We start from the raw sequence: 24375 nt of genomic DNA, 5'->3' as shown, positions 1-24375 counted from the left end.
TTTATTTAATTTATATAAACTTAAATAAATAAATATAAATTGTATATGCAGGCTAATTTGTTGACCAGAAGATTTTCCTGGTGTTCAGAGAGGGTGAAAGTGGGTCTTTTTAGGGCTTACTGTACCCTTTTTTATACTGCACCCTTATGGATTACATTTAAGAAGGCCAGCATCCATAAATTAAGGGTTGCGTACAACGATTGTCTGCGTATTTTGCTTGGGAAACCAAGATGGTCTAGTGCAAGTGAACTGTTTTGTAAAGTACAAGTTATCACTTTTCATGCTCTTTTGAGGCGATTGATGTTCAAATTCATATGTCGATTTAATAGCTCTTGTAATGCCATTATTATGACGTTAACCAACCCAGTCCTGTAAGATACCAGTCTGCTATGTGGAAACACTGGTATGACTGTCTTTTTTAAATATTGTTGTATGTTTGTTTGTCTTTTTTAATGGACCTTGGTCTAAATAAAAAGATTGATTGACTGATTGGTTGATTGAAATAATAGATCCATTAAGTACATAATAATTAATGAATTTTTTGAAAAGAAAAAATTGTCTCCCACACCGGAAGTGACGGCTGCCTACGTCACTTCCCCCCAGCCGCGGGAAACCTGGACCGTCACTAGTCAGACCGGAGCAGCGAGTTCCCGGTGAGTAACTTCACTTCACTTTACTGCACACGTGGAGCTGCAGACAGCTAATTCATCTTAATTACCCAGCAGTTCATTCCGTCGAGCAGTAGTTTGACGAATAAACACCGCTACGTAGCATGATAGCCCAACGTGATCATTAGCTAGCACGTTGGTTGAAAACGTAAACACAACTTTCAGCTCTTCATAGATGCATCATTACAGTGGACACACGTTTAAAACGTGAATATTTGATCCACATGTGCAGTCTTCGGGAAAGGGCAGCCCTGTAGTAATTTCCTCGGTGCTTCAGGCAGTTTAGAAAATGACCAGACAATATTTACAGTGCAATTAAACCAGTTTCATTTCTAGACAGAGCTACACAACAGGGGAGGTATGAGCCTGATTTATGGTTCCGCGTTAAATCGACGACTTTCATCCCCCCTTTCCATCCCTTATGTCATTTCATCAATGAATGTGGTTTTACTGCTATTTCAACATTTAGAGTCATCACCAGAAAAATAACACCAGAAAAATAACTTATTTGACAATTTTCACCTGTTTCAAGTAAATTTTCACTTGAAATAAGTAGAAAAATCTGCCAGTGGAACAAGATTTATCTTTTTATTACAAGCAAAAAAATCTTTTTGCTGATTTTTCTACTTATTTCAAGTGAAAATCTACTTGAAACAGGTGAAAATTGTTGTTTTTTTCCAGTGATGAGTCTTGTTTTAAGTGTAATGAGATTTTTTTTTTACTAAAATGAGACATTTTAACTAGAAATAGATTTTGAGTTTTTGCAGTGATCCATGTTACTTATCCTGTGAAGTGTTCAGAAAAGTTCAGAAAAGTGTTTTTTATTGTTGTGTTTTGATGTATTTGATGTAAGCCCAGTGGATATTTAAAGCTTACAGAAGGCTGCATTTAACTGCTGCTATGTCATTCCTGCAGTATTTCTGCAGGTGTTTTGGTCACTGCTATTATTTGTAATATATTATATTATTTGTAATCAGCACAAATTGTCTGTCCCCATATGATCAAATCCACCATCCCCCCTGATTTTTTTTTTTACAACTCGAGTACTGCGCACGACCACAAATACTCCCGAAGAACATGGTGCAAATGCAGTTTACACGGAATTTGTGCAGCTGTTTACGTTTTCAACGAGGCTAAAGCAGATACTCTGAAAAGACACCATTAAAGGGACTTTGTGAGTTTGAAACAGCAGCCCTTCTCTGTTGCTGGCCTATCCTTGGGCTGATCTCATACTGAAGTGAATTGTAATATCATGTTTGCTTTTGACCTGACTAGTGCTTTCTTCTACTTTTCTCTTTCAGAAAGCAAAAATGTCGAAGATAGACAAGATGAGCATTCTGGGGGTGAGGAGCTTTGGGGTTGAGGATAAAGACAAACAAGTCATCTCCTTCTTCAATCCTCTAACTGTTCTAGTTGGACCTAACGGAGCAGGGAAAACGGTATGGAAACATCCTCACGAGAGCCAAATATAAGTGGAATTTGCAGGTTAATGGCAATATTGACTTCAATGTAATAAAAAGTTCTAAGATTATGAAAAAACATGCACACACGTGTGTTCTCTGAGCTGATTTACACTTTGAGAAAATACAGTAATGTTCACATTGTCTACTTTGACTTCTGAATTTGAAATACCTTGAGCATCAAACACATCTACTCCCAATATCACAGCCTGCAATTTGCACTTAAACTATGAGGCACAAATTAAACTGTCTGTATTAAAAATTACTTGGCACTTTAATATCTTGTAGGTGAACACTGAATGGAAATATTCTATAATAATAAATGCTACTCTCTTGTATTCTTTCTTTTGCAATTTGGTTTACTTTTTCAGACTATTATTGAATGCCTTAAGTATGCAACATCAGGAGAACTTCCCCCTGGAGCTAAAGGAGCTGCTTTTGTACATGATCCAAAGGTTAGTCATAAATATTTGAATGTTGCATTACATTTTAACTGCTTTTTTCTGGGTATCTATTAGTTTCACAACAACCTTTGCAGATTGCAGTCATTGTTTAACATGATTAACTAGTGCGTCATGGCTGTAATAAAACTTTTTAAGTCATGTTGCATGTAATTTCACCCTAGGCTCAGCCTTAAACCGTTGTGAGATAATGGTCACTGACGTTATTCATTCACTTTTAAACCTCTGAAAATGATCATGTCCTATTGCAGGATGCCCATGAGACGGATGTGCGAGCTCAGATTCGCCTCTTATTCACAGACGTTAATGGAGAGAAAGTCACAGTCCAGCGCTCCATGTCCTGCACTCAGAAGGCGAAGAACTACTCTTTCAAAAGTTTAGAGCAGGTTATTAGCAGAATGAAGTAAGCCAAGAATAAAGTATAATGTTTCATGTTAAGAATGCAAATACTGGGCATTGTATATCGAGGCTCCGTTGTGCCTCTGTCCATATGTAACTCCTTTTCTAATTTATCCAGAGACGGTCAGAAAGTGAGCTTGCCCTCCAAATGTGGCGATATGGACCGGGAGATGATTTCCTCGTTGGGCGTATCGAAGCCGGTGCTGAATCACGTCATCTTCTGTCACCAAGAAGAGTCTAACTGGCCACTCAGCGAGGGCAAAGCACTCAAAGAAAAATTTGACTCCATCTTTGCTGCAACTAAGTAAATCGTTCATATTTATCTGATTTTATGAATATAAAAACACCACTCTACAGGACTGTCTCAGAAAATTAGAATATTGTGATAAAGTTCTTTATTTTCTGTAATGCATTACAAATCAACTGAAATATTGCAAGCCTTTTATTATTTTAATATTGCTGATTATGGCTTACAGTTTAAGATTAAGATTCCCAGAATATTCTAATTTTTTGAGATAGGATATTTGAGTTTTCTTAAGCTGTAAGCCATGATCAGCAATATTAAAATAATAAAAGGCTTGCAATATTTCAGTTGATTTGTAATGAATCCAGAATGTATGACATTTTTGCATTACAGAAAATAAAGGACTTTATCACAATATTCTAATTTTCTGAGACAGTCCTGTATGTAAAATTAATTTAATTCAAAACTGAATCTAAATAAAAAAAATTTTTAAATTCAAACCTAAATCTTAATACATTTTTTCTTCCAGGTATATCAAAGCTCTGGAGACGATGCGTCAGCTGCGACTCAAACGTAGTCAGACGGTGAAGGAATGCCAGGTGGAGCTGCGCTACCTGAAACAGAACAAGGAAAAGGCTCAGCAGATCAGAGAGACTCTGTCCACGAAGGAGGCTCAGCTGATGACGTCAAAAAACAACGTGCAGCAGATCGAGAGCCAGATCGATCCGCTGGAGGTGAGTTGATGATGGATAATTGTGTTTACGATGGCAAAATGAATCAATTGTAACTAACATGGAGGAAGACCGAACTGATGAAGTGTTAAGCTGAGCCATGTCAGAGGTTTATCGTTAGTCCCTCGTGTTTATTTTCTTCTGAATATCTTTCAGAATCGACTGATGGATATTGACACGAAGCTTGGAAAAGTGATGAAAATAGACAATGACATAAAGGCATTAGAAAGCAGGAAGAAACAAATGGAGGAGGACAACAAAGAACTGGAGGAAACAATGGAACAGGTAATGTAGTTGCAAATATTTATAAAAAAAATGTATAAAAATCTAGGATCCGGACCCCTGAGTCATAAGTCTGAATAAGAAAAGGCAGGTTTAGAAAAGAAATGGATGGAAGAATTTAATTTAAGTTCACTGAATAATATTTAATTAAGCTCCAAAGAGAAACTTTATTGTTGTGTAAATTATTGAAGAAAAATATATGAAGTAAAAATCACTTAAAAAGTTTTTGGAGAGTGTTTGAAATCTGAGGGTTTCAACCACTTACAGGTGTATTGTGTTTGTACAGGATTGTCTCAGAAAATTTGAATATTGTGATAAAGTCCTTTATTTTCTGTAATGCAAAAATGTCATACATTCTGGATTCATTACAAATCAACTGAAATATTGCAAGCCTTTTATTATTTTGATATTGCGGATCATGGCTTACAGCTTAAGAAAACTTAATCTTAAACCGTAAGACATAATCAGCAATATTAAAATAATAAAAGGCTTGCAATATTTCTGTTGATTTGTAATGAATCCAGAATGTATGACATTTTTGTTTTTTTAATTGCATTACAGAAAATAAAGAACTTTATCACAATATTCTAATTTTCTGAGACAGTCCTGTAGTCTGGAAACCACTGAGGTGACGACGTCACACACAGGTGAACTCTGGGTAGGACACATGGATACAAACTCAGATGCAATCACTCTGTCTAGGGTTCATAAATGCTTCTTGTCAACAACGTCCACAATAACAGCATGTGCAAAATGTTTTATTGAAACTTGTGGACATGGCTTGACAAAGTGTCACATGTTGACAGAGCAGGAAATGTTCTTTATTAGAGCCGGCTGAGCTAAAGTTAAATCTCCATGCTCTGCAGCAGCATGAGTGGAGTCCTGTCCAAACTGTCATCAGTGAGGGCTACATTTATCAAATGTGTTTTCAGGTAACAAACATTTTGATTTAGGTGAGATGATCACAAAACGTTAGTATTTTAAAGAATATTAAAGTGAATGTAAGCTATTCTGAGCCTGTCGGCTCTGTGTGGCAGGTGTTCCAAGGTTCGGATGAGGAGCTCCAGGAGGTTTACCAGAACCACCAGAAGACGGTGAGAGAGAAAGAGCGGAGGCTGACGGACTGCCAGAAAGAGCTGGAGAAAGCTGGCCGAGAGTGTCAGAGACTCAACAGAGTCAAAGCAGAGCTCCTGGTAGAACAAGGTACAAAGATGCAAATTATCAATTGTACATTTTAATCATTTAGTAGATGAAATCTGTAGTGTCACAGGAGATGGGGGACATGGCGTTGCCAAATGTTCTGTAGATTTATGATAGTATCTCATCAATGTCAATATTTCAGTACGTAGACACGGGATTATTATAATAATAATTATTAGGGCCCGAGCACTAACAGGGCCCTATTGTATCTGTAGGAATTTTTTCGTTATTTTTATTTTCCTTCTTCTGACGAAAGGAGGGCCTTTTTTTTCCCCCTAAACGTGCCCCAAAAGTCACCAAATTTTGCACCAAGCCAGGCCTGGCGAAAAATGTGATATTTCATGGTTTGCATTAATGGGCGTGGCCTAACGGCTCAACAGCGCCCCCTAGAAAACTTTGTGCCTCAAGCCCCACAATACGGTTTGACGTACATGCACGAAAACCGGTACACACCTGTATCATGTCGCAACTTAAAGAAAAGTCTCTTGGCCATGGCCGAAACCCAACAGGAAGTCGGCCATTTTGAACATTTTGAATTAATCGTGTAATTCTGGTGCAATTTATGCCATTTCTTCGTCCGTTAATACGGCCCGAACCGTAACGTGCACCCAGGTGTGTTATACATCAAAATGTGCGTCTCCATCCTGCGATGGCGTACATTACTTTTCTCAGTCAAAAGCATTACCGTGGCGACGATAGACGCCAAAAAGCGTGCCCCCACTTCATCTGATTGGTCCATATTTGATAGTCCCTTTTTTCTACCATAACTTTTGAATGGTTTTTACATAGAGAATCATGGGTGGTTTCATCCACTAAATGTCCAGGTCTGAAGAATCTACATCAAGTCATACAAGCTTCCACTGCAGCCTGAACGTGCACAAGGGTGGAGGGCCCGTTCATCGCTGCTTGCAGCTTTAATTATTATTATTACTAAGTGGTGGTTGGTATGGTATGGTCCATTACAGGAGGTTGGTGTTAGGAGGTCAAAGAAGACTGAACATGTTTGATTCTCATTTTATTTGTGTGACAACCACTTTGGAAGAACATCAAAAGTTGATTTGAACTTGCAATATTTTAGCCTTGGAGGTTGTTCTTAAAAAAAACAAACAAATAGAAAATGTTTTTTGAATAATCACAAGATGAAACTGTATTTTTCCCTCAGGACGTCTGCAGTTGGAATCTGATCGGCAGAATCAGACCATCAAGAATCGTGACACTCAGGTGAAAACAAAGATCAACACATTTGTAATGGCAGACTGAAAGCACACTTGTTGCCTACATTGGAGTATTTACTTAGTTTTTGTGGAATCTTTAAAACAAGTCAGTGTTATTCTTTATATACGAAATAAAAACTCCATTTAGTTTAATTCAAGTCCACTTTGTCTCCCAGGTGCGCTCTCTGTCCACGTATCTGGAGATGGAGGGTTACGACCGGCCGCCCTTCACCTCCCTGCAGCTCGAGAGCTTTAACCGTCACGTCACACAGAGACTGGAGCAGGAAAAACAGACACTTACTCAGATTCTGGTAAGAATTGTTCTGTTTGAACCTTTAATTTTACTCCTGAAATGAAGATATGTATACATACCTGAAATAAATAGCTAGTTTTTTTGGTGTAACTGGACATACTTTACAAGTTATTACTATTATTACTTTTTTGAATGAACTATTAGTGATGCACATTTAATAATATATTAATAGTAATAATTACACAATTTCGCCTTCAAAATAATAAATAGTTCCTACCCACTGATGCTGCAGCGAGCCAGTATTTGATGATGTATGGTTTTTTTGTTCCCTGGAGTGAAACGTCTCAGAGTTTGCTGTTTTTAAAAGCTGCTTGGTGCCTGCATTTTAGCGCTTGTGAGTTCTCACTGACTACGTTTACATGCAGTCAAAATTCAGGTTACTGCTAATATTCCGGTTACTGAAACATTGGGAATATTACGTTTACATGGTAATTAATCATTTGGGATATCTGGATCAAACCAGCGAGAGAACATCATGACACAATTCCCGTCATTTCTGCTTCTTCTTCCTGTATCCAAATTCAAAACAAATGCTGCTTCGCGCAACTTTTCTCTCACCTTCTTGTAAATCTTCTATCCCGGTACTTTCTACCGTCTACAAATGCAGAAATGTTCAAATCCTTCATTACATTTATGAAGTGATTAGTCTCCTCCTGGTCTTGTGTTTCTCCGTGTTTATAAGAACTTCCTGGACTCAAAAGACCAGGATTCCTTGTGAACAGAACATGAGCAGAAAACAAATTAATGTTCCGTTTGATGGGGATATTCCGTTTGGTGTTTACATGCTAGATTCCAAAAAGCGCGACCCATTAATAACTATTGGGAGCACAGGAATGAATGCAATACAACCGTAAACACCTCAAACTGACATAGAACCACCCCGAACACAAACACTACAGCCCCAAACCAAAGCAGCAAGAGGGGTCGAATGGGCAGTAGGGCATGCCCATATCAAAATTTCCTGACATTTTCTAGTTCGTCCTATTTTTCCGTTGGGATCGCAGCATTGGGTTACACTGGCGAACCCAAGGCACATCTGAGTTTCTGTCATTGTAATTCAAAGATGTGATGGACAGAGACAGCGGTTCAGTGGAGCCATTCATGAAACCATTCACATTATTCATGCATTTCATATTCCTAATGCTTTATTTCTCCATTGATTTTCTCCATACAGACAGATCTTCAGGAAAAGGAACAACAGAAACAGAACTCTATTGACGAGATGAGGGATAAGAAGACGGGGCTGGAGAGGACGGTGGAGCTGAAGCGAGACCTGCAGGGGAAGAAGCAGCAGGAGCTGAGGAACATCAGGGCAGACCTGCAGAGGCTCGAGGGTTCATCTAGTCGCCTGCAAGAACTGGAAAATGAGTTGGCTAAAGCGGTGAGCACACACTCTTAAGGCTGGGTACACCTGATTTAAGTGTACCAGTGTACCACACGCCTCATATGGCACTTTTCCAGTAGTACCTACTCGGCTCTGCTCATCTCAACTTGGCCTGGTTTCTTTTCCACTACAATTCAGCACCTGTGAAGCTGCTGTGACGTATTTGATTGTGTGATCTAAAGGAAGAAGACAACAACACTAAGGATGTAGAACCTGGAGGACATGATAGATGTGCTGCTGGGTCTGTGGCTTGTGTTTGATATCAAGTTAAAAATTAAAGTGAGAGAAGCTTCAAGCGGCGACGCTTATAAATTTTTTGTTAGTTTGTCTCTGCTGCTGAAAAGTCAGCTGGAGCCGTGAGCAGCTATGAAGAGACAGAGTTCCTGGTAGATCTGGTCGTTCCTTATCTCCGTCTAGATCCCTTTTTAATTCTCTCCTCAGCACCAGGTTTATGAACATCTGCACCTCAGAGTTGGATCATGAAACAGACTTTTCAAGAATCCGTCAAAGTCGCTCTTTCTCTGTCACATCCTGACTTAGACGTCTGACTCCAACCCCCCCGACCAATCGGTGGCCTGTAGTGCGATGATGTCAGATACATCCGACTCAGCAACTTAGAAACTCGGCAGAATAGTTACAGAAAAGTATCTACTCGGCACGTTAGACCCCTAGTGCAGGGGTCGGCAACCCAAAATGTTTTAGAGCCATATTGGACCAAAAACACAAAAAACAAATATGTCTGGTGCCGCAAAAAATGAAAAGTCTTGTATAAGCCTTAGAATGAAGACAACACATGCTGGATGAATCTATATTTGTTATAACCGGGGGAAGATGTTTTTTTTCATTATGCACTTCGAGAAAAAAAGTCGAAATGTCGATAAAAAAGTTTAAATTTCGAGATTAATGTCGAAGTACAATCTCGAGAAAAAAGTCAAAATGTTGAGGAAAAAAGTCGAAATGTCGATAAAAAAAGTTGAAATGTCAAGATTAAAAAGGAAAGGGAAAAAGGAAGAAAAAAAGAGAAAAAAGGAAAAAAAGAAGAAAAAAGGAAAACAAGAAGGAAAAAAAAGGTCAAACATTTTTGAAAAAGCTCCAGGAGCCACTAGGGCGGCTCTAAAGAGGCTTGCCGACTGCTGCCCCAGTGGAAAAGCGCAAAGGCGAGTGGAGTCGGGCTGAGTAAGTACTAGTGGAAAAGCGCCATTAGTGAGCACAATGTTTCCTGCTCATGTGTTCTAACCACAACAATAATGATTTAGTGGGGTTTTAATTTGTCGTCGACAGGAGCGTGAGCTGCAGAGTGCTGTTCACAGCTCCAACGTGGAGGAGCTGAAGGCCGAGGTGGAGGAGCTCCAGAGAGAAAAGGCTAAACTCGACCGCACACAGAGACAACTTGACCAAGAGATGCAGACTCTCAACACACACACCACCGCACGCACACAAATGGACATGTTGAAGAAAGATAAGGTATGAAATGATCTCATCTGAGAGTAGAGCCAGTATTGCACTGCAAAAACTCAAAATCTAACCAGGAATATTTGTCTTATTTCTAGTTAAAATGTCATTTTTTTGTCAAAAAATCTCATTACACTTAAAACAAGAGTCATCACCAGAAAAATAACTTATTTGACAATTTTCACTTGAAATAAGTAGAAAAATCTGCCAGTGGGACAAGATTTATCTTCTTATTACAAGCAAAAAAATCTTGTTCCACTGGCAGATTTTTCTATTTATTTTAAGTGAAAATCTACTTGAAACAGGTGAAAATTATTGTTTTTTTCCAGTGATGAGTCTTGTTTTCAGTGTAATGAGATTTTCTTTTACTAAAAATGAGACATTTTAACTAGAAATAAGACACATATTCTTGTTAAGATTTTGAGTTTTTGCAGTGTGAAACTGAACTACCCTTGTAATCTAATGTTGCATCATATCCTTCTGCTTTCTCTTGTGTCTATTCACTCTTGGCTGTCCTTCCTTCCATCCATCATTCCTGCAGTCAGAGAAGGAGGAGCAGGTACGGAAGATCAAGTCTCGTCACGGGGAGGATCTCGTGTCCCTCTTGGGTCACTTTCCCAACAAGAGGGAGCTGGAAGATTGGATCTATTCCAAGTCTAAGGAGATCAACAGCACTAGAGACAGGCTTGCAAAAATCAAGTTAGTAAGAAGTATTTACATTAAAACAAGCAGTCAGTGGAGAAAAGATGCTTTATCAATTCCCCGTCTTTGGCACTGACCACTATTATGTTTTTGTTTTCATAAATGTCAGTAAGGATTTGGCGTCAGCTGAGCAGAACAGGAGCCATACCGCTGCCGAGCTGCGTAAGAAGGAGCAGCAGTTAACTGAAGATGAAGAGAAGTTCTTCAACGTTTGTGGCAGTCAAGATCTGGAACAGGACCTGGGCAAACTACAGGAGGATCTGGAGAAGATATCAAAACAGAGAGGTACATTGTTAGAAATCAAGATTGAGAAGTTACTTAGATTTAGATTTATTTATTTGCACAGTTAAAATTTACACAAATAAAAGTAACAACTTTACAAATTAAAGTGCAGGAAGAGGCGAAAACTCAAAGAGCTTATCAGGTACCTCCACCTATAGTTAACATAAAATTGAATATCATACTTATAAGAACAAAATATACAAATGAGCAATTAGAAATCTATAGATGATAGAAATAAATGAAAATTACAAAAGAATTTACAAAAGAGAAAAATGATCGGCTATATGAATAACGATAAAGAGTACAATTTAATAATTAAGAAACAAACAAAAAATAAACGACTAAATAACAAACCAAAAGAACACAAACAAAAAATAATTTCAAGGAGATTACACAAGACGATAAAATGTGTCAGTACATCCATTACTTATGCCAGAGCAGTTCCATTTACAAAACAAAAATGAAGTGGTGTTTCAGACATCCTTTAAAACCTTGTACAGAGAAGCATGTTTTTGCTAAATGGGAATATGTATTCCATAGTTTGACCCCCCGGTACCGTAGTGCATATTTACCCCTGGTTGTAACACATTTTGGAGGATGCAGATCTAACGCTGGACGGGTTGCATAAGTCTGGACCTGAGAGTTTGTAGTGAAATAGTCTTTGAGGTGAGCAGGAATGCTTTCCTCCTTTAAGACCTTATAAATAAAAACACATGTCTGATAAATATTGATGTTATAAATGTTGAGAATATAAAGTTTCTGAAACAAAGGACTTGAACAAAGGACTTAGCATTTAATGTGACAGGTAGACGCTGACTTGGAGTTATAAATAATATTCAAACAAACAAACTGAAGACCCAGCCAAGTGATGTGAAGTACTCATTAACAGGACAGTTTTGGTTAAAAGCGTGTGCATTTTATGGCCCTAACTAGTAATGGTCATGGATTCCTCTTCTGTTTTTGCTGTGCAGCCATGTTAGCAGGAGCCACGGCCGTGTACACTCAGTTCATCAGTCAGCTGACGGAGGAGAGGGAGCCCTGCTGCCCCGTGTGCCAGCGGACCTTTCCCTCCGAATCTGACCTCCAGGAAGTGATCAGCGACATGCAGTCTAAACTCCGCCTGGTGCCGGACAAACTGAAAAACACAGAGCAGGACCTGAAAAGGAAGGAGAGGAAGAAAGATGATATGATGGCTCTCAGACCTGTAAGGTACGATGCTCCAGTCTCTAAACTCTAACAATGGCAGCTGGGGCCACAAAGCAAGAAAATCATTATCATTTATCAGCAATTTATACACCTTTGCAAATCCAAGAATATGCACTGGTCCTATATTTATTTCTACAATGGCAGATTTTCTGTCTAGTTTTGTTAGTGACCATTTTTTCACCAATTATTAAATCTGTGCTTGTAAAGATGACGTTTCTACTGCAGATTATGAAGCTGTTGTGGTTCCAGTGACATAAAATATAAAAAAAAGAAGTTGAAGGGAATAAATAAATAGTGGCAGTTTTGCCTCTTAATCTACAAATATTTAGGCAGAAGTTTATAACATTGTACATTAAAACTAATGTAATGGTTCTGTGGAAATTCAAGTTGAGAAGTGAAAACAATGTTGAATGTGTTCAAATACCAACCTCACATTCACAATTATTGCAGTTGTTGATCTACACCATCTAATTATTCAGTGCAGAGCCATTTTAGATATAATGCGTAACAGCAGAGGAGAAAGAAACGGATGTTATTGTTCAGTCAGCCAGTTATGACAAACAGCAAAGCATCTCTAAAAGCCACTCTAAAAATAGATGCCCAGTTTTCATTGGCCGTGTTTGTTCAAGCAGGAGGGCGTTGGTGAAAGGATAAAGCAGTTTAGTCCTGCGTGGCTTTGAAGCATAATATTGTTATGCAGAATTTGATTCATGAAAATAAATCTGCTCTTTTGATAATTATATGTAAAATCAGTAATCAGACTTTTCTGTGCAGTGGAATTGGTTGTTATTTGGATTTATAAAAGAGAGCGAACAAAAGATGGACATTTGTAAATTATAAATATTTTTAACATCAATCAAATAATGCTAATTGATGTTATCAGATGAACTGGCAGGAGGAGTGTGTTAGTTTTGTGTTTGTGTCTCCAGTCAGGTTGTAGGTGTTTGTGAAGTCGGTTCCACTAGATGGAGCTCCTTGTATAATCTAGGTTTTATCTGCCGTTCTCTCCATAGTTTTGCAGTGACCTGATCGTTGCTTTTTATAGGTGCACTTTTTAAACGTTGAAGAAATATTTGGAGAAAAAAAAAGTATATTCAAAGTTAATTTATTAATTTTGATTCAAATGCTAAACGTCATACTTGTTAAAGACTTGCATTAAAATGTTTTCATGTATATTACAGCTGTCATCTTTTGACAGTGCTCAGATATTTTATGAGATGGAATCTGTGTTGGCACACTATTCTTTATTAGGAAAGGAATTAAGATTTTTTTTATCTCTTTTTTTGATGATAAACATTAGGGGTGTGATGAAACACTTACCTCACAAGACGATAAAATGGAGTTAACAAGATGGGACAAAACTTTTCCATTATCTTGAAGAAAATGTCAGACTTGAAATAAATGTGACAAAAAAGCCTTTTATTTGTAAGGCTGTCGAAACCGTGCAAGGTTATTTAGAAACGTTTTATAACTGCAAATATGTAAATAACCATGCATTAACTACCACAGACTTTTGTGAAAGTACCTCTTTTCCACAATGTGAAAATCGACTCCTATAACTTTTTTTTTTCTTGTATAAAATACAAACAAATACTGCAAAACTTTTCCCCAACAAGGTGCAGCTGCAGAGCCGTACGGCCCATTTTTCTCTTTCTGCAACTGGAACAGCAGCGTCAGATCTGAGCTAACATGCATTGACCTGGACACGGAACGTCTCCAGTTTAATTGGTTATAATAATAATAATAATAATAATTCTTTATTTTTTAAAAGGGACAGTGTACATTGATCAACGTTTCCTTGCAGAAAGTAAATGTACCCGAGTAAGCCGAAAGGCTAATTTTCATCGGCAGTCCCTTCGCCAGATGTTAATACTTTTTTTTTTTTTTAATAAAATAAAAAAATGCACAATAGACATAAACACAAATACAGCATGCATGCCATATCACAAGAAAGACAGATACAGTGCAAAAATAGAATAGAATAAAACGAATGAATAAAAGTACAGTACAATCATCTTAAAACCAGGCAAATTGGCTAGCATACAGTTTTAAATTACATTTATTCACTTCCTGATACAGGTAAAATAATGGCAATGAATAAAAGCATCGTTAACACTATAACAACTGAGAATGGGCCATGTATTGCTCCCTTTATAATCTTTTATAGCCATTACTGTTTTTAATGGATTTGTATACTTTTGTATGCCACCCGCGATATAAATAAAGCTTGGTAGAAGTGGAAAGAAAAAAAACTTTTAAAATACGCTCTGTCTTTATAACTTTACCAGGAGGTTAAGTTATGAAAGTTATCATAACTATATTTTCGCAAAATATCTTAAAACTGGATTCTGTCGAACAAAAATCAATTTATAATATTTACTCCTCGTCTCTATTACTTTCCCGTTTTGCCACAAAATCCATTCTGGGATATCTTGTAGATCTCAGATCTACATAAGTCTCCACTGGATGCATCCCTGATAAAAACACATCCAGGCATTTCATCTGTTCTTGTTCATTTGTGTCCTGGCCGTTGGAACAATGTTTCAGCTGCATTTAAACACCAACGTACCGTATATTGAGAAACGGCGATGGTCATGCTACTTTTCAAGAAGACGAGCATGTCTGCATTTTCTGGCAGGACTTGAGGCTAAGTAACTACAGTATGTCTCCTGTCTCCTCCCACATTTTTTATATTCACTGGACTCACAATTCTCCACAGAAATGATTTTAAAGTGGTGGATGCAGCGTTGCCAACTCCTCAGTAAAGAAAGATGGCTGACCTTAAAGTCACGCAAAGTCTGTAATTGACGTCACTACCTAATTTACCATTTGTATGTTGCTTAATAAGGGCCCGAGCACTGACACTGCGAAGGCCCTATTGTATCTAGGAATTTTTGTTTTTGTTTTTTTTGTTATCCTCTGGTGAAAAATGTGATATTTAATGGTTTGCATTAATGGGCGTGGCCTAATGGCTCAACAGCGCTCCCTAGAAAACTTTGTGCCTCAAGCCCCACAATAGGGATTGACGTACATGCAGGAAAATCGGTACACACCTGTATCATGTCGCAACTTAAAGAAAATTCTCTTGGAGCCATGGCCGAAACCCAACAGGAAGTCGGCCATTTTGAATTAATCGTTTAAATTTGGCCAAATTTATGCCATTTCTTCGGCAGTTAATACGGCCCGAAACGTAACGTGCACCCAGGTGTGTTATACATCAAAATGTGTAGATGTGTAAATGTCTAGATCCTGCGACGATGGGCATTACTTTTGTCAGTCAAAAGCGTTACCGTGGCGACGCTAGATGCCAAAAAGCGCGACCCCCCTTCATCTGATTGGTTCATATTTGATAGTTCCTACTTTCTGCCATAACTTTTGAATGGTTTTAATATAGAGAGTCGTGGCTGGTGTCATCCGCTAAATGTCGTAAGGATGTATTGCTCCTCCTACACCTTTGTTGGTTAAACAGCTTTTCATGTGAAAAGATAAATTGGCAAGATCTCATGATATATTGTAAACATTCTTCCCAGATTCAATGTACCTTTTTAAACGTGAAATGATTTCTATTTTGAAAGCTAAACTAAGTAGAGAAACATTTATCTGTCTTAAAGTGGCTTTCTGGCTACCATCTTTTAGCAACGAGGAGGGCACCTCTAACATTATATGTGTGGGACCAAACCCAGACAATAATAGCAAAAGATGATACACTAGTTGATTTTACTGGTGGTCATTTAACGGTGGCTTTACCAGGATAGGACCGGCAACTATAGTGTCAGCTTCAGAGTGTGATTATACACACTAGGCTTGCTGTAATAGTATGATGTGTTGCTGCGAAAGGTTGTCTACAAGTTTAGTACTGAAGCTTTAGGCCACGTTTACACGTAGCCGGGTATTTACAAAAACGGATATTTTTCCCACTCCGTTTTCAAAAATATCCTCGTTTACACGGACTCGCATGAAAACGCTGGTAACATCATGCCAGCCAATCAGAATCCTGGAAAAAACATCAACAAATGACACGTGTAACTTCCAGTTAAGGCTGATTTATGGTTCCGCGTTACACCATGTCCACACTGCATGCGAGCGAGCGAGCTTTATTTTTTATTTGCACTGTCTACACTGGTTGCGAGCGACGCGGCGCCGTTTTGAGCTTGACTTTTGTCGCACGCCCTGCTTCTATTTTATTTTCTTCCTGTTGCTCGCTTTGAAAGCCGGTTGAAAGTTGAAAAAAAAGTTGAAAGCGCTGTAGGAAACAGTCATTTCAATACAAGAACCTCAATAAAGTGGCAACTGCTGGAGGGAGATCGCCAGGGAGCTGGAAGGTTCTGATAAAATAATAAGATATAATAAGAATTATCATCTTATCATCTTATCTTAATCTTATTAGGGCTTAATTTGTGCCGGATCCAACAAGATCTGGTACCTATTTGATCATTTCTCGTGTCCTCTGCTTTTCCCCCACATCCCAGTAATGATCTGACATGTTTGCTGCTTTAACACCACGAACACGCCGCTCACTCCACCTGTTCGCTGTTTGATTGCGTCACCACACGCCGTTATTTTGTTCGTTTTTTTCCCCACTTTGGTCGGACGTTAGACCTGCTTCTATTTTCTTCTTGCCGCCTTGTCTAGGAGTTCTTTTAGGAGTTTATTTTAAGAGCGCACGGGCGGTTGGTGGGGCGAATAAAAGGCGAGTCTCGGGCGGGTGAATAAAGGCAGATTTATGGTTCCGCGTAAAATCGACGGCGTAGCCTACGGCGCATCGCCGCGTACCCTACGCCGTAGGCTCTGCGTCGATTTAACGCGGGACCATAATTCAGGCTTTACTTCCAAGACGGAACGAGAGTCTGGGAGAATTTAAAACAGGTAAAATAAAATAAAATATTGACGGTGGCCAAACAAATTGTAAACACAGGTCGCACTCATGACACTGCTGGTGACGTTTCTGTCGCATAATGTGACGTAAATCTCTGTTTTCCTCCGTTTTGTCTGTTTAGACGCAAACGTGAAGACGGAGTTTTTGAAAATCTCCACTTTGGCCGGAGTTTTCAGAAATGATAGTTTTTGGGGGCTTTGACCTCCGTTTTGGTGTAAACGAACGGCCAAAACGCATGAAAACGCCTCCGTTTTGACCCGTGTAAACGGGGCCTTAGTCTGTCGAGGCTTATAAGTTACAGAGTACTTGAGCTCTGATTTGTTCTGTCCAAATAGAGACAGCTAGTGTCAACTGCTTACTCTGTGGTAGCTCTTTTAAGTGTGAACACAAGGTTGGTTTACTTTTATGGGAAAAAAAAGAAATAGATTGAACTTTCATGTGAAAATATCCTATGAAAAAAAAGGTTTTTGTCTCAAAGTATAAATTATGTATCAAAAAAACTGAAAACAAGTTTTTGAATACATTTCAACGTGCCCAATCCTCTGTTTTACAGTTTGTCTATTATTTTCGTTTCATGTTTTTTCCAGGCAGTCCGTCGTACATCTTCGGGAAAAGGAGTTACCCGAGTTGAGGAACCGTCTACAGACTGTGAACAGAGAGATTGAGAGGCTGAAAGCTGATGTGGAGGAGCAGGAGGCTCTGCTGGCCACTCTGATGTCTGAGGAGGAAACAGCCAAAGCCTGTCTGCAGGACATATCTCTTATGGACAGATACCTGGTACCCACGTCCCGTCCATGCTTTCTGAACACCTGAGCCCCCTCCTGTGCACACGGCTGCTGACAGACACAGCACCTACCTTACCTGCCTATTAGTTTCCACTTCTTTATATCACTTCTTTTTGGGCCAGTCCCAATCCCCCCCCTAGTCCTACTTTTCAGCCCTACCCCTACATTTTGCGCGTTCCCGTGAGGGTAGTGGTGTCCCAATTCCTCTTTTCACCTAGGGCTAGTGGGCATAACGAGGGGTAGGGAGTATGAATCTAGCCCTTCAGAGCGAGGGATTTCAGATGCTGACTCACTGACCGAGGGCTAGAGGAAATTTCCCAGAATGCTTTACGTCATCATTTGCAGACTGAATCAAACAAAAAAACATGGCGGACATTTCTAATTTTTATTGAATAAAATCAATATTTTGAGTTAGTTTCTGCATAAAAATGCGTTTTGATTACATTTCTAGCGAGAAAAATATATTTTACTTTCATAATATTCACTCAGTGAATGTACATAATCACTCGCTTGCCCTTGTATCTTCAGATTTCGCCAGAATAAAGGCTGATTTATGGTTCCGCGTTAAATCGACGGCGCGGGTCGCCGCGTACCCTACGCCGCGGGCTCTGCGTTGATTTAACGCAGAGCCATAAATCGCCGGCGGATCTTCTCATCCCGAAAACATCGGATCAAATTTCTTAACAGGCGTTATTTGGATAAACTGAGCCCAGGTTGGGGATCTTAACGGTTACTTTTACGCCTGAAAAAATATTGAAACTTAATAAAGTGGCATATTAACAGCGGTACAGCTGAAATTAAAACAGCTTTTAGCTCTCAGCTTCCTGATATGGTGTGACGTATGTGCAAACGTAACTACGCAGTCACTTACGTACCCGAACGTAAACCATGCAGTGAGGTAGCAAGTGGTGTCCCAATCCCTAGGGAACATTACAAAGCCCTACCCTTTGTGGCTTCATTTTGAGGGCTAGTGGTAGTGAGTAGGGTGAACATTGGGATTGGCCCTTTCTCCTGTAAACCTTTTGTCACCATCCAGATTGTTAATATTCTCAGACTTCATTCATTTTTCTATGTCCTTGACATATCATTTTTATCATTTTTTTTTCTGCACTTCACTAATTTAATATAGATTTTAGTTGTTATTTAAATGTTTCTTTCTCTCACGTCTGTCTTTTTTCATTGTATCTTTTCTTTTCAGATGGACCTTAAAGAGGTGGAGAGGAAAATAGCTCAGCAGGCAGCTAAACTCCAGGGAGTTGACCTGACCCGAACCATCCAGCAAGTCAGTCAAGAGAAACAAGAAACTCAGCACAAGCTCGACACCAGTAAGATGTTATCATTTAGAGGAAACATCCGTGGCTTTTTTTTTGTATGTTTTTGATGTGGCAGAGTTGCTGCAGCAGCAGTGGGGTATTTTAATTAACTTTCAATATTATTTTCAATCACAATGATTTTACTGGGATTTGCGGGGGCAGTAATAAATTCTAATGATGCACGACTGATGCGACGGCAGGTGAGTTCAGGGGACTGCACTGTGCAAGTATGTGGAAGTCACAAAACAGATCAAAACACAATATTGTGATAAAGTTCTTTATTTTCTGTAATGCAATTTAAAAAAACAAAAATGTCATACATTCTGGATTTATTACAAATCAACTGAAATATTGCAAGCCTTTTATTATTTTAATATTGCTGATTATGGCTTACAGTTTAAGATTAAGATTCCCAGAATATTCAAATTTTTTGAGATAGGATATTTGAGTTTTCTTAAGCTGTAAGCCATGATCAGCAATATTAAAATAATAAAAGGCTTGCAATATTTCAGTTGATTTGTAATGAATCCAGAATGTATGACATTTTTGTTTTTGTAATTGCATTACAGAAAATCACAATATTCAAATTTTCTGAGACAGTCCTGTACACTCCATCAGCTTCCACTGGCATTTGAACAGTGCCGTGTCGTCCAGAAGAACCGTCACCCCAGGTTGTTGTGAAAACTGCTTGTGTAAAGGAATAAGCAGACTAATGTTAAGATTTTTGAAGTTTCAAACTCAACTCTTGCTTATAGTTTGGTTTCACTCATAGCCTGTAATGGATGAAGCGCTAGGTCACGTGAAAAAAATTAGAGTTGCTTTTAGCCAACGATGGGTTGATACGAACGGGTGGTTGCTTTGGGTTGAACCAGGATGTAAATATGTTTGTTTATTTACTTTATTTTTTTTAAGATTTTGTGGCTATAGGGGCCTTTATTCAAGTTGTAGACAGGAAGGGAGTAGAGGGAGAGAATGGGGACGACGTGCAGCCAAGGGCCGCAGGCCAGGACTGGAACCAGCGACCGCTGCAGGAGGACTGTAGCCTCATTGCATGAGCCGCTTGTTTAAACCACTGTGCCACACAGCGGCCCAGTAAATATGTTTATTTCTGCTCTAAAGTTGAACATTAGAGCACACTTTAGAGCAGAAAGTTGAACATTTCTGCTATAAAGTTGAACAGTAAAGATTTACACACTTTTGCACCCAAACTCTAGTGGTCAGTGGAGGAACTGCAACATATTTTAGTTCTGCATGAGCGTCGGTCCGGATGTTAGACGGTTGGTGCTCGGTTACTCCCCAACAAGCTTCAACAGTTATGTCTGCAGAAATGCTGACTATTGAACTAGAATTCTTCCTTTCTTTTTTTTAATAAAGATTTTATTTTTGTGACCTTTATTCCTTTGTGTCCTTTCAGCTTCCAGCAAGATGGAGCTGAAACGTAAACTAATTCAGGACCAGCAGGACCAGATCCAGATGCTGAAAAGTGCGGTGAATGAGACGAGGGCGGAGAAGCTGCAGCTGAGCAGCGACATGCAGAAGCAGCAGCAGCTGGAGGAGCAGTGTGTGGAGTTCACCACGGAGATCCAGGCCCTGACCAGGGACATAAGGGTGCTATTTTTATTATATTTTTCTTGTTCAAATGGATAAACACTTGCGTTTTTCACTATGTTGTTATACATAATAAAATGATCCAATATATTTATTTTCAGAATTGTGATCACTACTTTTAATTCTTGTTTTCCTGTTTAAAGTTTAACTTTCCCAGTGTATTTATGTTTGCAATTAAAATGGTAAAAATTTATGTTTTCTATTAATGACATGTTGTTTACGTCTTTTCTTCGCTTTGGGTTCAATTAGGAGGCCAAGGAGCAGCTGGCTCCTCTGTCTGCTGCTCTGGAGAAGTTGCAGCAGGAGAAACAAGAGCTGCTGGAGCGCAGAAGACAGAAGCAGGAAGAAGGGCAGGAGAAGGTAGATGCATACTCCACTTGTCCTGTTTAGTGGTACCTATTATATCCCTAAAGTAATTAAAAGTAAAGTTGCGTTGATATGGATAATGCAATTAAACCAAAAATAAGTCATTACTTTGACTTTTATTTCTTTTACAGACAGTATGAGCCCAGGGGATGTCTGTGTTTTTGTTTCATTTGTTAATATACATCCACTGTTGTGCTTCAGGGCTCCAACACTCACAACAAAAATATAAATGATGCAGTGGAACGTTAGCGCTAAGAGAGTGTTGTGAGCGCTGAAATGACCTAAATGTCCCTGAGACAGTAAATCACATAAATGTATACAGGTTTGCATCAAAGAAGGAAAGCCCAACATGAATACTATGTACTGAAGTATTTATACGACCCCCTTGACCCTGTACAGGATTAAGTGGGTATAGAAAATGGATGGCATTCTTCTGTAATGAATAGTTTTGATTTAATTTTGCTTAATTCATTAACAGAAAAACATCTCTTCCTGTGGCTCCATATTAAAGAAATAGTAATTTCTCACACAGTGTCATATTCCAGTTTGTCATCCTGAGTAGAAGCACACCTATACTGTTCCAACTTTATTTTCTGTTTTTGTATTTATTCTACTTATTCCACTGTGAATCATGGTTTTGAAAACTACCAATTTAAATGTGCTTGAATGACAGATCAACGCCATCAAAGAGAGAGTGAAGGTGATAACCACATTAGAGCGAGATATCACTAAATACATCAATGAAGGCAAAGATGAATACAAAGAGGTAATCTGTATGCTGCTTTTACCATCATTTATCACATTTGTAATTTTCCTTTTGAATACAATTTTGCTGTGTCCCTTAATATTAGTAGTAAAATCTTCTCTATACTTTATGTGACTTGTTCATTTTTGAATGTATTAAACGACTGTTTCCTATTGCTGCAGCAAAAAGAGTCTGAGCTTCAAGAAACCAACACTCAGCTCCATGAAGCTGAGAAACTGAAAGAGAAGATCAATAAGGAGATTGGCAACATTCGTCAAGACATTGACACTCAAAAGGTACGGGGTCCTGAGTCATCGTTTCCAGTCTTTGCATCTTTTGATACTTGCAGTTGAATTTAAAGTAGCTTTGGCAGGGATTTAAGGGCAGACCTGCAGCGAGGGGTCCCAGGCAGGGAGTGGAACCTGGGCCGGCTCCACTAGACCCAGTAGCCAGCCCGGTCATGATGGCTGCTGTTCTGCATGCATTAGAGCAGGGATTGTCAGCCGGTGGGCCGCGGCCCTCTGGTGGTCTGTGGCGGTTTTGCAGGGGGTCTGTGAAATTGTAAATGGAAAACAATAATAATTTAAAGAATGTATATTTATTCTTTAGACTCAATTTATTTTCCATTTACTATTCATTTTTGTGAATAATTTACCCATCCAAATTATGTCAAATGAGTGAGAGTGAACTTTAGTTTAGTTTGTTTTGCACAGTTTTAAAAATATACAGGAAATATCAAATATAAATACTATAGGTGCAGGAAGAGGCAAAAAACCCAATGGGCTTATTTGAAGCCTCCACTGAAGTTATTAAAATTTCATGTGTTATAAACAACACAAGATTAACATACAAAAACAAAAAGTATAACTACACAAAAGTGATGACAAACTAATAATGCAATATATAAATAATAAAGAATAAAGACAAAAAAATAAGTGTGTGTGAGTGTGCATGGGATATTGTTTTTACAACTTATATTACTTATACTGACTCCTGAGCAAATAAAACGGTACTTGTCACTATGAGTGAAACACACAAAAAAAAAAAAAAGAACATGGATACATGTTGTGAGGAACCAGAGCGGCCTCCCCACGTACAAGGGGACAAGGCAAAACTGGACCTGGGTGTAAAAAAAAACCTGGCAGAGCGTAGAATGCCAAAAAATAAGGCTTTTTATTTTGTGTAAAAAAAAAACACATACAGGCGGAGGGCAAAATCCGTATTCTGAAAAGGCACAATGGGGCATAACCTCTCAACAAGCTTCCTCCATTCAGCAGACCCTCTTCCGGTATGCAGCTGCTGTTTATAAACCCAGGCAGGGTGGAGAGGTTGATTGGACACAGGTGTGCCACAATCAGCAGAACCAGGCACACCTGTGTGCTGCTCCCCCGCAGGCCACGCCCAATCCTCCACTCTGACACACACATTAAAAACAAGTCCGGTGATGGTGAGAAGGGGAGGGGTTGCTCACTTTCTCACACATGTACAACAATACATTGGGAAAACAGTTACAAAACAGCAGTCAAGTTCCTTCAAACGTCTTTTGTAACATTTCAAAGAGGACTTTGTAACATTATAAGCCCTCTTGGCTTTCTATTGTTCCTTTTTCATTGACTGTTTTTTTTTTTTTTTTATAGCAAAAGGTGCAAATAAAGATATACACTGATGCAAATAAATAGCCTATATAGTCCCCTACTCTTATTTAAAAGCAAGGTGCAAAATAAAACAAACATCCCCAGAAGCAGTTGGTCCCTGAGTTGCTTCTTGGTTATAATGGTGGGACTGGGACAAAACCAGTGGAAAACCTCTGCATTAGAAGCTTCCCAGCTCTAACGGCCCTGATTCACATGAAGGCTTCATTACCAGACTTTCATAAACCTTGATGACAAGCTGATGCGGACACATTCATCTGTTGAAGAATGGAAACATCTCAAACATGCATGACAGCAGCCTTTGAAAAGCTCTGCCTAAAGCCTCAGTGTAGTACACTAGTTCAGCCTAAATAAAGTGATGGTTTATATCTGAGTAACCATGGTTACTCGTCTGTGACCCACCTCTTTACTGATGTCAAGAGGCCACAGGTAAAAAGCTAACCTAATCTAACACAGGATAAGAAATGTGCAGAGAATGGCTGTATTAAAATTGAAAAAGCAACTTTAATCACATTTTGAATATATTGTATTATTCTCGCTTATTTTAGAAAGAATGAGTTGTGTTTTGATCTGTTTTGTTACTTCCACATACTTGCACAGTGCAGTCCCCTGAACTCACCCGCCTTTAGCATCATTCTTGTGGATCCACTTATTTATAACCACTTAGCCATCTCACATATTTATATAAGTTGTTTCTATGAGAACGTTCAAAGGCACGTAGACAAGTTAATTACTAGTATGGTACTTTTGTGTATAGGTAAATGTATCTGAATGTATATTTCTCAGGTCCAGGAGCGGTGGTTACTTGACAATCTGACCCTGAGGAAGCGTGTTGAGGAACTGAAGGAGGTTGTGGCCAAACGTGAAGCTCTTTTGAAAGACATGGGCAACATGCAGGTCCATCAGCTCCGCCAGTAAGAGCTTCCATATGTGGAACTGATTTGGAATATAATTGAACTGAAATGGATTGTTTTTGGATTGAATGTTATCGTACTTGTCTTGTGTTAAGTGTCTGGAATGCTTTTGTTTTGA

General features: G+C 38.9%; 1 protein-coding gene across 1 annotated transcript in view; it reads left to right on the top strand.

The window, feature by feature from the left end:
• Positions 1–605: 605 nt before the first annotated feature.
• Positions 606–24375, top strand: part of rad50 (RAD50 homolog, double strand break repair protein) — a 45869-nt gene continuing 22099 nt past the window's right edge. Inside the window, exons 1-22 of the mRNA XM_061740791.1 lie at positions 606–653; positions 1970–2107; positions 2500–2583; positions 2841–2992; positions 3107–3292; positions 3762–3966; positions 4120–4248; positions 5283–5448; positions 6608–6666; positions 6836–6970; positions 8147–8353; positions 9638–9820; positions 10350–10507; positions 10620–10795; positions 11764–12001; positions 17462–17651; positions 18858–18984; positions 20387–20580; positions 20830–20940; positions 21620–21712; positions 21874–21987; positions 24130–24257. Coding sequence (XP_061596775.1) covers positions 1979–2107; positions 2500–2583; positions 2841–2992; positions 3107–3292; positions 3762–3966; positions 4120–4248; positions 5283–5448; positions 6608–6666; positions 6836–6970; positions 8147–8353; positions 9638–9820; positions 10350–10507; positions 10620–10795; positions 11764–12001; positions 17462–17651; positions 18858–18984; positions 20387–20580; positions 20830–20940; positions 21620–21712; positions 21874–21987; positions 24130–24257 — 3164 coding nt within the window. The 5' untranslated portion in view covers positions 606–653; positions 1970–1978. The remainder of the gene's footprint in view (positions 654–1969; positions 2108–2499; positions 2584–2840; positions 2993–3106; positions 3293–3761; positions 3967–4119; positions 4249–5282; positions 5449–6607; positions 6667–6835; positions 6971–8146; positions 8354–9637; positions 9821–10349; positions 10508–10619; positions 10796–11763; positions 12002–17461; positions 17652–18857; positions 18985–20386; positions 20581–20829; positions 20941–21619; positions 21713–21873; positions 21988–24129; positions 24258–24375) is intronic.

The sequence above is a fragment of the Cololabis saira genome, chromosome 14 (assembly GCF_033807715.1).
Source record: "Cololabis saira isolate AMF1-May2022 chromosome 14, fColSai1.1, whole genome shotgun sequence".
Taxonomy (NCBI): Eukaryota; Metazoa; Chordata; class Actinopteri; order Beloniformes; family Belonidae; genus Cololabis; species Cololabis saira.
The sequence above is the reverse complement of the archived record's forward strand: the minus strand, read 5'-3'. Positions and strand labels throughout refer to the sequence as shown.